We start from the raw sequence: 13314 nt of genomic DNA on the forward strand, positions 1-13314 counted from the left end.
TGACTATCTAAAAGGGATAGAAACATTCTCAATACTGAACGTATTTAAAGAACAGCTATATATAGCTAATCCTTCCATGAGCCAAAAACGTCAGCCAGAATCTCTGCCGAATTAGGAGGCTGAACCTAAAAACTATACTATTGTTTTGGTTGCCAATACATTCAAGTGGGGATCACGCCAACTGTATTCTTCTCTCAATTGAATTTGTACAGCCTCACAATTATATATTGAAAAACATTGTTTCATTAGGACATCAAAGGTTATCCATATGGTGTGGTTGACCAGTTTCTTTAGTAGGGTGCCTTCAGCAGGACTTGTGCCACGCTCTTATTTGGGGTATGAGTAGTACAGGGGGAATGATGAAGCTTTTGGCATATCAATGTTTTATTCAACCGTCATGGGCAGTGCTGTCAAAGGGTGGTGGGGGGATGATCCCCTGCTTCTCCACTGACCTCACTGCCCATGGCAGGATGCAGGAGTTGAGTGAGTGAAGGAGTTAAATTCACCATAAATTAAGCGTGTGGAAAAACAAATGGAAAACAACAACCAATAAGTGAAAGTAAGATTAAGTAGTCGTCAATCAGTCATTAAATGCCACCTCATTCTGTTCAAAGAAGAAGAGATCCATGACACCAAAAGGCATTTAGGGAGGGCGGGCACCCGGTCATTTAAAAATAAAATGTGTCACAGGCCCAACACCCCCTGACATAGGCAAAGCAGGTGAGCGCGCGCGCGCACACACGCTAACTTTAATGTTTCTTTCACATATATTGATGCAGCCTATATATCGTTGCACATAAATACATACTTCACTAAAAGGAGTACAAATGTATCAGAAGAGTGCACTGGGTTGATGGTTGTAAGTGTCTGGATGAGGACAGTGCGAATGAGGATGCTAGTTTTAAAGACAAGGTAGGTGGGCAATGCTGGTGAAGAAGTAAAGAATCCCTCCTCCTCTGTTTCTTCCTCGAAAATCAGCTTCAGCTGTGCAACCAGCTCCTGATGATATTTTTGGGCAGTCTCTCTTAAAACAAGGACACATTAAATGTTGCTTCTGGCAGCACAGTTCTTAGAAAATGCATGGGAGCCAGTGGCTGCCATGCAGGTGCCAGGCTGTTTTGCGGGAACCGAAACGTCAGAGCAGCGGATGGCTTGGCGCAGAAGAACACAAACAAATATTTTTATGTCATGGACCCTAGAAAATGAGAAGAACAGAACACACAGTACTGTACCCCATATGAAAAATATCCACTGTAGAAAAGGGACGGAAAATGAACTATAGTGTAATATGGGAAGAGAACACACCGTATCCACAGTAAATTACCTTCTGTGATGAAGAGTACCTTGTTCTTCCTCTTGGCCTTGGTAATCTGTTGCATTCACTCATGTTAAAGAACATCAATTATCGTTTTGTTCAAAACCATGCTCTAATCTCCTCCTTCTTGCATATTTCCATCTGTGTTCTATTTGGCAACTATGACACGTCTCGAAAACTGGACTCCACAGCCGACTTTCTCTCTATATACCTTGCACTACATGGGTGTTGGTTTTGCGGTAAATTCCCCGAGTAGAAAGCACAATGGGCACGGTCACAGGCCATCACAGCAAAATCTACAGATATGGTCAGTGTCGTGTTGGTTACAGCAGGCCATTCCCAAGCAAAGGGTGGGGTCAGTGTGTTTGCCTGTCGCATGGCCTGAAAATCCCAGTTCTACGAAAGTTGCGTTTATGATGCGAAATGTAAAAAAACAATGAAAATGGCCAGTTTTACCATACCCTGGAGTCGGTGCTGCTGCAAGCAGTGCTCGTTGATAATGTGCAACCACGGTGCCAGGGTTCTAGCATGTGGGCAGAATAAACATATTTCGTTGTGCCATTCACCAATCCACCAGGCAAATCCCTGCATTTGCGTCCACATGCTGTGCAACAACGAAATAAATATGTTTTTACCACCCCCTTCTTTAAACTGCAGGATTGGTTTTCACAAAACCAATTTAAATTGTTAAGACGGTCCACCATTTTCCAAACTTTGAGTTGAATATGTGTGATGCCACATAAAAAAAAAAATAAAAAAAAAAAATAAAGTACAAATTTGCATATTTCAGTATCCTTCTTTCTGGTAGCAATGAAGGCAAATTACCACTGATAACCAGATGACATTTGGAAGGCCCAATGCATACACGCACATTAAAAATGTCCATAAAACTCGAATTACATCACGGGACGATTAATAAGGAATGATCACAAATGGGAAATATTTATAACAAAGCATTGTAGCACTGTGTGCCACTTTCTGAAACACAGATATGCGATCAATCATGTTCTTACCTAACGAAAACGGGACAAATGCTTCTTTCTTCACAAACTGGCCACTGTTGTCAAGGAATCTCTCCGGATAAAATACTGATGGGTTATTCCAGTACTTTTCATCAAAATGTACAGAGTACAGGTTTGTAATGACAGTAGTGCCTTCGGGAATGGAATATCCGCGAACAACGGTGTCCTTAGAAGTAGCATGGAAAATTCCAAGTGGAGCTATGTTGCAAAATCGCAGGATCTCATGCAAAACTGCCTCTGTGTATGGCATTCTAGACTTCTCTTCTAAAGATGGTGCCCTGTGTGGGCCGACAACAGTATCAATTTCCTTCTGAACTTGGCCTGTTTAAGGTAAAAAAAACATTATTAAATGTATTACATATCCTGGAACCGTGGGAGACCATCATAAAACAGAAAAGCATAACACACGAATAATCAAGCAACCCTGCACATAAACATTGTCTTGTTTTGTATAATTAGCCGTACCTTTGTTGTGCAAAGAAAGATTTGTGGGGTGCCCCGATTCTCACAATATAAAACTCATAGTAAATCAGTTGTTTCTCTTACTACACTTTTACACATTTCTAAATAAGGCGCCTTCTACAAAACAAACCAACAAATTGATTGTGTCAATAACTGTTCCCGTTATCATTTGCATCTCCACTGAACAATGTATGGTTACCCCAGGTGTAGACACAATACCCTTTCCATACAAACATTAGCACCGGGAGACACTATGGCAGTAGTTGTCGCATATAAAATGACTATTATATTTGCAAGCAAACTTGCTTCATGCGATTAAGTGGGCTGCCTTCATAATTAAGCCAGAACCACGTGGAAACCGATTAAGGAATGAACTGTACAGGTGGGAAGTGCATGGTAACTAAACATTTGCCAACATTCACTGGGTTTGTTTCGGTGTTTGTCATTGTGATCACTGTAGTTATACTCTAGTGCAGATTAGAGGCCATTGTACGCTGGCTTTTAAAGGTTGTGCAACTCAAAGCAACTTTCAATAGATACTAGCCCATCTAAACATTTTCAACGGGTAGGTTAGTTTGTGGAATCCAATATAATTTAATAGAATTCATTAAAGACACGGCGGAGTGCGTCGAGTGTCTGGTGGAATTAATCGACATTTGCAACACTGTATTGCTGCTGAGGACTTTTGCTTTAGTCTCGAGACCTGAAGTCTTTCTTCACTTTCCCCTACAAGTAAGCTACAAAAGACCAGCTGATAAGTGGAGTGACACGTAGTGCGTCGAGTGTTTGGCGGGGACCTTGCTTCTGGCTCTTCTGTTCGTGCCCCACATCACTGATGCATTGTTTCCGGTAAGGTAAATTGTTCATTACAACTTTACTTGCTTGACTGCGGAAACAGGACTATTTTGTCAACTGACATTTCTGCAGAGTGCGGCTGCGGGCTTGAAGCCTTTGAGCACTCTGCTTCTATCTTGAAGTCCCTTGAAACAAGTGTGCAATAATCAGGTGGGACGCACCATATATTCTTGTGGACTTGGTTGGGCCTCTTTTTATACACACCATAACCTCGCTCGCTCAATCTACATGCCGGGGAAAGCTGCTAGTCGTGAAAAAATGGCAGTGTCTCGCGGTAAGTAACAGTACAGGCTCCGATCATCTAAATCCCGTACAGACACTATGGAACTCTCCACTAACAAGGATGCAGGGATCAGAAAGGGGGTTGGCATAGTGGAGGAGCAGATTCTTCCCAATGGCCCTTTGGATGCTTTTTTTAGGGCGAAACCAGCAGGTAAAGACATGGAGCCACACTCCTTGGACACACCAGGGCATGTGCCTGAGGGGGACAACAGTTACCATCCTCTGGACCTTGATAATGATTCTCTCATGCAATTGTGTTACACCCTACAGGATCATGCTACAGCACCTATTGTTAGTAGGGGCAAATAAATATAAACATTTACATAATTGTCTGATTTGTCAACCCCTGGAGAATTGGAAGACAACATTAATATAGCACTGCCAACACACGACGTGGGTTTCAGAGGTTCCTATGAAGGATCAGGGGGATAAGCCTTCGGCTGCTCCAGTGGTGGCCACAAGACTCTAGGCAAGTCCAAACCTCCCATTTGACTCCGCAGTACCTACAGGTTATTCCCTACAAGAAGAATTCAGTACTCATGACACGGGCACAGTCCAAAGTTATGGAATCTTGAATTTTGCAGTAAAGATTCTGTTGAAACTGTGTGGTACTATCCATGAAGACCTGAAATTGCAGGGGGCAGTTATTTCAGTGCTACACAAACACCTGATTTTTCTTGAAAAGTCACTGGTGACTACAACATCGGATCCCCGAAGAGAACATTCTATTAAAACAATCGTTGCCCAGTCAGGAGACATCTATCCATGTTGTTTTGGATTCAATGGAAGTGCCTAAAGTTGTGAAAAATGCCCTGCCTGAAAAGGTAAATGCAGGGACCAGACAAGTAGTCTTCTCCAGGCGACAGGTAAGACAGGCAAAGAGACAGCCTCCACACATATTCCCTGATTTACCTCCTCTAGGGGATAAACCGCCTGGCCTGGCTCAACCATTGAACTCTACATTGCGCCCTAGTAGCACCAACACCTCGAAGAAGCAAAGAAAATGTGCTGCATGGCGAAAAAAAGATGATCCGCACAGTCAGTGGGTACCCTGACCAGTTGGTTGATTAAGAGGAACCCCAGAATCCTACCCAGCTGGTACCTGAGTTAAATAGATCTATCTCGGGCCCCGAGGGGAGGAAGTTGGTGCAGCCCTCATCACCACATGTTCATCTTTCGCCTTATGCCGTGTCCAGCCCTACCATTCCTGAGCCAAAATCACCTTTTGCTGTAGTATTGGACCCAAAATCTTTAACTATAACACCAGCACGGGGGTCCAAAGGAACTCGCCATTTGAATTGAGCTTCTCTCTTGGCTTTGCTTAATAGAATACCTTCCCTCAGAATTTTGAATTCAAATGACTTTGAGAAACCTCTACGTGTGTCCGGGTCTACATCTAATAATCTACATTGTAGCCTATTAGAGACTATCGGGCTCATTACAAGTTTTCCGGGCCAGAAACAACGGCACCGGTAAGCTTGCCGGTGCCGTTGTTTCTGGACCGGCAAGCTACGAGTTGTGCTCGCGGGTGCCTTTCTGCACACCAGGTGTTAACTGGCGGGCAGAACGGCACCCGCAGCACAACTCGTTGGATCCACCGGCACCATATGGTGCCGTTGCATCCGACTTCCCCATTCCCACTGAGCCCTACGGGGCTCAAATGGGAATGGGGAATAAAGAATACTGCACCCGGCAATGGGGACGGACTGGGTCCGCCGGGGCCAGAATGCCCCCGTACGTCCCCATTGCCAGGTGCCAGTAATTTCACGAGATTGGTGGCACGGCTACCGCCAAATTCGTAATGAGGCCATCCATCTCTTATTAGGCTGCACAAAGCTTCACTGGAGCATCGGGGTTACGTTCTGGATTTACTAGTTACTGAGGAAGTGTCCAAGGGGGGCTGTGTTAAATGTAATTGTGGCCAAGCAGCACAAGAACAAGTGGTTACTTCAAAACAGCCGACTATAAAATCTAAGGCCGCATGTAGTGATGCTCAGGGATGGGAGTGGCTGAAGTCTACGATTGCTTTGAAATCTGTCTCGGAGTGAAATTGGCTGTTGGCTCTAAGAGGGCCATCCTCGATTATATGGCTACTTCAGATCCTTATTAGAGCATGTCTTTCGATTGCAAATGGTGCCGAATAGGTATAGCAACCATGTTTTGGCTTTGCTAGTTGTGCCTGGTGCAGGAGGGACCGGGGAATTGTGTGCCTGCAGTGATGTGATCCCAAATCATGCAGGGAACAGGATTCGCTTGTCCGAAAAGAACATTGAGAGGGTGAACTCACTTTGTTTCCCACTGGGTTGTAGCATAAATTGGGCACTCCGGGGTAAAAACCCAGAGGCTATTGAAAATTGGATTGAGGGTTTGTCCTTGACTCTTGCTAGGGGTAAACCCGCACCAAAGATTAAATGGGGGAGTGTGGGAAAACCCATATTTGACATAAATATACGGGACCGCAAACGCCAAATAAGACGCGAAATCAGACCCTGCAGAGGGGAAGTCTGTCACATGGGTAATACTCACAGGATAATTACCCGTATAAAGTTTCTAAAACAGCAGTATCATTCCTGGCTCTGCTACTATCGTAAATCTCAGCAAAGAGGGCAGTGGCAAATATTTATCCAGACTTTCTGTAATAGAGATAGACGTAAAATCTGCCAAATCCTTTCGAGGGCTGGGGCGAACAGATTCAGAAAATAGCCAATCCTATTTCTAGGCCGAACAATGGGTGGATTTTGTTGAGAACAAGTTTTATAAGACCATGGCTTGCTCTCCTTGTATGAGTGAACACTCTGAACCATGGCCGCTCCCGATGAGCTTCAGAATTGTGGAACAAGCTATTATTAACATCACTATGTCCAATGCACCAGGCCCGAATGGTTTAGCAAATTCTGTCCTGAAAAAAGATCCAAATAACTGGGCCCAGGTATTACTGACCCTTTTTCCCGGGTTTGCAGGTCTTGCTCCATACCGTCGACATGGCGAAGGTCGGGCCTCATACCGATCCGCAAGAAGGGGGACCGGAAGGAGGTGTCCAACTACCGCCTTTTGTCCATGTTGGACGTGACGGGCAAGATTTTTGCAACACTGGTACTTAGAGAGTTGGAGGCCTGGGCGGTTGCTAATCAAGTGCTTAGCTTGGCTCGGACTGGATTCAGACCTGGATCTAGTACTGCGCACAACATTAGAGTCCTAGATTCATTGATTAACACCACTCTGAGTAACAAAGAAGCTACTCTGTATGTAGTCTTCGAAGATTATTCTAGTGCTTTTGACCAGGTAGTGAGAGGGATACTCTGGTCTATGCTTGCTAGTCTTAATTGTCCCAGCTGGATAATGCAGATTTTAAAATCACTGTATAGTGAGAATAGCACTAGGGTTAGACTCAGCAATGAAGGTACAATGAGTGAACCTATAAATATCAACATGGGGGTTAAGCAGGGATGTGTGGCGGCTCCCATGCTTTATAACCTTTACATCTCTGAACTTCTTCAACGTATGGAGTTATAGACTAACTATCCACCTAAGTTAGGGAATTTTCCCATTATTGGCATGCTGTATGCCGATGACTCAATACTGTTCGATAGAAGACTATCAGGCATCACAAGCATTCTAGAGGAACTCTCACGGTATTCTTCCCAGCTGGGGTTTACCATCAATCTAAGGAAGACGAATATAATATTGATCTCCAGAAAGGGGCCGACTTGTTCTGGAATTGAAACCAGTCCGGGAATTATAGAATTTGTTGATTCTTATGCTTACTTGGGCCTAAAATTCAACGTATCCTCTAATTACAACAGGATAATTGCACAAAAAAAAAGAGGCGAGCTAAACTGCTGATGCTACAGGCCTGCAAATTTGCCAGGGGGAATGCGGGGTACAGTATGGCCGGCATTGTAAAGTTGTACCAACAGTGCTTTGTGCCGGACATGCTCTACAGCTTGGAAGCTCTGGCTATGCAGGACCTAAATTGGCTCAATATTTTAGAGGGCCATTATTGGCAGGCAGTATTAGGCTTAGGGCCGTCTTGTTCCATGTAATATTTGAGGCTCGAATTAGGCTTAACCTCATTGAGGGGAATGGCCCTGCGGGCCCAGGGTGTTTTCTATCTGAAATCATGCACCTCACCTGTGTGTAAACTGCTTGATGTAGTGGGAAATAATTATGATGCAGAAAAGGTCCTGCGGGGGGTAAGTTTAAACATCTTAATGAATCCCTCTTTTTGGAGATTGGTTGGATTCATGCCACAAAGAGAATGCAACCATATGTCCACTTGAAAAAATAATTTGTTTTTAAGTTAAAATCGCTGGGACTGGTGTGAAAATTATTCTCACTTACAAAAGCTGAAAGGGTATGAGGCTGTGTCCCACGTAATGCATAGATACAGGAGGACACATCCTTACCTGCTCCTGTGTCCGGACACGCATGTAAGGGATTTTTTGCTAAGATTGCGAAGTAACCACTTGCAGGTGCTTGCTATCACGGGGCCACATCAGGGCTGGCATTAAGGGATAGGTTCTGTCGTATTTGTGGGAGACCGGATCACCCGGAGACTGCCAGACACGTGCTCACCTCTTGCCCCAAATTGGGACCATTGTATAGGAGTATGCTGGGAAAATTGGTAAATAGGTATGAGGCTATCTTTGGAGATTAATTTTGGGACTATTGTCTCAACTCATATACTGCATCATCCCAGCTTGCCCTGTTTAGCATGTGGACACATGCTAGGAACTTATCAGCAAACTAATGTATTCAACAACTATGAAGTGGTGAAGTTTTTTCTGTTTTTGTTTAGTGGTATTGTTCTCTATTTTGTTTATTTTAGCATTTATATTTTATCTGATTTTATTTCATTGTGATCTATCGTTGTATAGTGTGACAGTTATGATTTTACTTTCATTTTATGCTTATTTTGACAATCAAACTTATGGGTTTGACGTATTATCTGTATTGTGACAGTGATATTTGTTGATTTGTTGAATTTGGCTAAGTAATGTGTTGATATGTCTGTCATATTTTGTGTAATGTTCAAATTTTGGACAGTCCGAAATAGCCATTTTGGGGAAATAGCCATAGCCATAGCCATTTGGATCTTCCCCAGTTTAATGGCTAAGTCTTATTCTGCCATCAGCAAATGTTGGTAGGAAGCTCATTAGTATTGTAGAAGGCGATGGTAGCTCCATCAGGGTAGCTGTATCAATTGGAAGAATGGAGGGGGACGAACTGATTAATCTAGCCAGTGAACTATATCTTCATATATTCTGAAGCACACTAATAGAAATCCAACTGGATCTCTATGGAGTGAGGGGGAACTGAGACTACAATTGCGTCAGAAGGATCTAGAGGTCACAGAGTTTCAGGGGTCTCCATCCAAAAGAGTGTTAATGAGGCAATATGCTCTGAGGTGGCGGGCCGGCCCTGTACCTTGTGTGCTGCATAGGTCCCTTAACAAGGGTGGTGGTGGCATTACTGAAAGGGTAGGTATGCTGCTGAGGTGCATATCACCATTGGCACCCATGTAGTTCTCTACACAGGTGCTAAAGGTGTGTTTAAAAAAAAAAAAAAGGAAAAATAAGAAACGTACCTTTCTTGCGCAGCACAGCTCTTCGCAGTACTGCTGTTAGCAAGTGCTAACATAATCAACAGGAAAATGGCCTTAACTGATGTTAGGCAGAAACCTGTGCAGTTCCCTCTGGAACCACTGCACAAGATTTAAGACTACAGGTGTTTGGCAGTAAACCCACTTGGTAGCAGTCTGTACCACACAGGTTCACTTGGTAGCTGTGGCTGAGCAGTCAGACTTCCCTCAAGAAGAGTTAGGCAGTATACAGAGTATTCACAATAGGTCAAGAGAACACAGTAGAACAAGTAAACACGGACCAGGGCTTGGTGTAAAAGAGATATAATTATTTATTTAAAACCACATCTAGAAAAATACACAGGCACTAACAGTAAGCAATTCAAAAAGACGGTCACTAAAGGATATACACTCCCTTAGAAGAATATTAGACAAGTCTTAAGTAAAGCCCCACTTATTTTCAGACAGCGGTGAGCGCTTAACTCAGATGACACTCTAATAATTCGTTTTTTAAAGGGAGGGAAAAGCAGAGAATAAATTGAAACAGATCCCAACACTTTTTCAAGAGCACCACAAGAGAGGAAGGCAAAGTCAAACCATGAAGTTAGAGTTCAATAGGCAGGATCCACTTTACGAGGATCAAACGAAATGTGTCCAAGGTCACACGGTTGCAGTGCACAAGAGGCTTGCAAAGGTTCAAAAAAGAGTTGGACCAAAAGAAAGGGACCAGTTAGAAGGTCAAGGCGGCCTGCCCAGTCCAGAAGGTTAAGGGGTTATTATTACCTTGTAGCGATCTTTAGAAAGGGAGGCCTGGCGGACACGGTACCTTAAAGTGGTGAGAATACTCCAGCGGGGGCAGTTGTTCCTGGCAGCGGATGCAAGTCGGTGCTTCGTCCGGGGGAAGAGAGGATCTCGTCGGGGAGTAAGACAGGAGTCCGTTGCACTGCCAGGGAAGAAACCAGCCGCGGAGTTCTCAGGTAAAAGGAGCGGTCCTTTAGTTCGCGGTCCAGTGGCTATCCGGTGCCGGGGTGCTTGGCACGGGCAATTCGACCACAAGCCGGGCTGGGGTGCGAAGAGAAGAAGGTAAACTGGTTGTGCCCACCAGTCAGGGGAAGAAGCCTCTCCAGTCGGGAGATCTTCTCTGTCGTCGGGAAGTGGTGAGTCGGTTCCGCAGGGCTCCACGGGTGGTGTCGTCGTGGTAGGTCAGCTCAGCTTCTCCCTCGTCGGATTCTCAGGTCCTGTGGCGACTTCTGAAGTTCCAGTCCCCAAAGCCCTGCTTTTATGCAGCACACCCCCATTCACTCAGCATAGCTGTCAATCAAACATGCTAAGTGGTGAGCCGGCCGGCTCAACACTTGGGCCAATCACACAAGAGTGCGACTTGAGTTACCAAGGTAACTCTGTCCCGGGTGCCTAAACCCCCTCCCACACTCCCTGTGGTACCCAGACAGAGTGGCACCACTTTTGGAGGCTTCTGTGGAGAAGCCCGCCAAAAAGTGGAAAAAAGGGCTTGACTTGGGTTGGAGTCACAGAAGAGAACACAAACGCCATTTTAGAATCGAGTCCTGGCAAAAAATACCAACCGGCAAATTAATATTAATTAAATAAACCGGCGGTATGTTCGAGGCTATGAGAATTAAATAATTAAAGTTGGTAGCCTCGAATAATGGGAAAATCCCATAGGGATATATTCGCGGTCGAATATAAAAAGTAGTATCCACTGCCACCAGCCAAAACTCGATCAGGGGGGACGGAGGCGTGCCCCCTCGACTAACAGACCCCGGGGCAATCGAATTGCCCCAACCAGTACGTCCACAATATGATGGTTTGTACTGGTTTCTGTTAATAATTTGGGACTAGTAAAGCCAATGGTGACTTTACATGCCCTGGGAGACAGTAGTTAGTCCCAGGGTATTTATTTAATTTATTTGGATTTGTATAGCGCACATCTGCCCAGGGGCATCGTGGCGCTGAAAGCATTCTTACTTGTTACAGGCAAACATGGTATGGATATAGATACATTGCTGAACATATATGCATGTTTATATACAGTTGTGAAAAAACAGTTAGGACGGTGGGGTGGAGTTAGTTAAACAGCGTGGTTTTGAGTAGTCTGCGGAAGACATGGTAAGAGTTTTCGTTCCTAAGCGCTGTAGGGAGAGCGTTCAAGTTTTTGGGTGCTAAGTGTTGGAAGCTAGCCCCCCCGGCTTTGCTTCTTTTGAATGTCGGTACGTAGGTCTGGTTGGTCATGTGTGACCTTGTGGGTCTAGTAGATGTGTTAAGGGTGATTCTTTCAGAAAGATAGGGCGGAGCCTTGGCTGAGAGGCATCTGTGGGTGATGGCCATGGATTTAAATAGTATCCGTTCTTTTATTGGTAGCCATTGGGCTTCTTTCCTGGCTTTGGTGATGTGCTCCCTTTTAGGGATGCTTACGGCTGCTCTTAGAGCATTGTTTTGTGTGACTTGCATTTTTTTTAGGTTTTGTGCAGACGTGCCCAGGAAGAGAGCATTGCAATAGTCCAATTTGGTACCTACTGTGGCTCTAGGTACGGCCAGGCAGTTCTTAGTGGATAGGAAGGGTTTAACAGCGTTGATTATCTTCGTGGTGAGTGCGGCAGAGGAAGCTATGGCATTGACTTGCTGTGTCATGGAGAGAGTGGAGTCAAGGTATACTCCTAGCGTTTTTACTGCAGTGGAGACTGTGATGGTAGAGTTATCTATGTTAAAGGATTTGTACTGCGGTGGGAGTTTGTTTAGTGTTTCTTTGGTGCCAACTAGTAGGATTTCTGTTTTGTCCCCGTTTAGGCAGAGGCCGTTGGCTGCCATCCAGGTTTGGATGGCTGTATAGATCTTGGTTAGTGCTGCTGCGTCTTGTTCATAGACCCCTGTGAGAGGGAGCAGGACTTGCGTGTCGTCAGCATAATTGGTGTATGCTATGTGGCGACGGTCCAAGTCATTGAACAGTGGGAGGGTGAAGAGGTTGTATAGGGTGGGTGCAGTGCAGGACCCTTGTGGTATGGAGTCTATGGTGGGGTGTCACTATGACACCCCTGTGTTACTGCACGGGGTGTCATAGTGACAACACATAGTAAAAACAAATGAGACCCTATGGAGTAAAGGACCCCATAGCCCATAAAATACATTAACAGTCAAAGGAACACCATAATCATGTCCAAGAGTGGGAGAAAAAGAGTCTCTCTTGGCAGGAGAAAAAAACAAACTCCAGAAATCCAGCAAAGCTGCTGGGGGACTCACTAGGTTAGGAAATTCAGCCTAAAGAGAGAATTCTCCCTAATTGAGAGCTGCGCTGCACAGTGCCGGTCCGCGTAAGAAAGGTACATTTATTTATCTTTTTTATTTAAGACCATTAGCACCCATGTAGAAAACTACATGGGTGCTAAGTGGTGAAGGGGGAGCGGAGAAGGGAAGAGAAGGGGGTGCAGCCACCCACGCTACTCAGAACGCAGGCTTGTATTAGAGAATACAGCCCGCATTCCGAACATACTGATTGGACTGCACCCCTCCCAGAGTGCTAATGTAGTCAGTGGACCAGCAGAGCTGATCCCCCGACCCTGCAATGAGGGCCCATGTCTTGCCGTGGCGCTGGAAAATGGGGAAGAACCACCAAGTGGCAATTTCTTTGAGGGGGACAAAAGGTCCTTTTTGACAGGAGAGGGTAGCCACGTGCAATCTGCGCCACTTATGCAAGGTTGTGCCCAGAGAGTATTGGATAAAAAAGGTTGATGGTTCATCAGACTGGTGGAACAAACTGTTCCTGAACAGCCTCTTCATAGGTT

At 44.9% G+C, this 13314-nt stretch overlaps 1 protein-coding gene across 1 annotated transcript in view; it reads right to left on the reverse strand.

The window, feature by feature from the left end:
• The window catches only part of CYP2R1 (cytochrome P450 family 2 subfamily R member 1), a 662101-nt gene that overhangs the window by 250824 nt on the left and 397963 nt on the right, over positions 1-13314 (reverse strand). Inside the window, exon 4 of the mRNA XM_069623737.1 lies at positions 2329-2658. Coding sequence (XP_069479838.1) covers positions 2329-2658 — 330 coding nt within the window. The remainder of the gene's footprint in view (positions 1-2328; positions 2659-13314) is intronic.

Source organism: Ambystoma mexicanum, chromosome 11 (genome assembly GCF_040938575.1).
Source record: "Ambystoma mexicanum isolate Mex_15411 chromosome 11, UKY_AmexF1_1, whole genome shotgun sequence".
Classification (NCBI taxonomy): Eukaryota; Metazoa; Chordata; class Amphibia; order Caudata; family Ambystomatidae; genus Ambystoma; species Ambystoma mexicanum.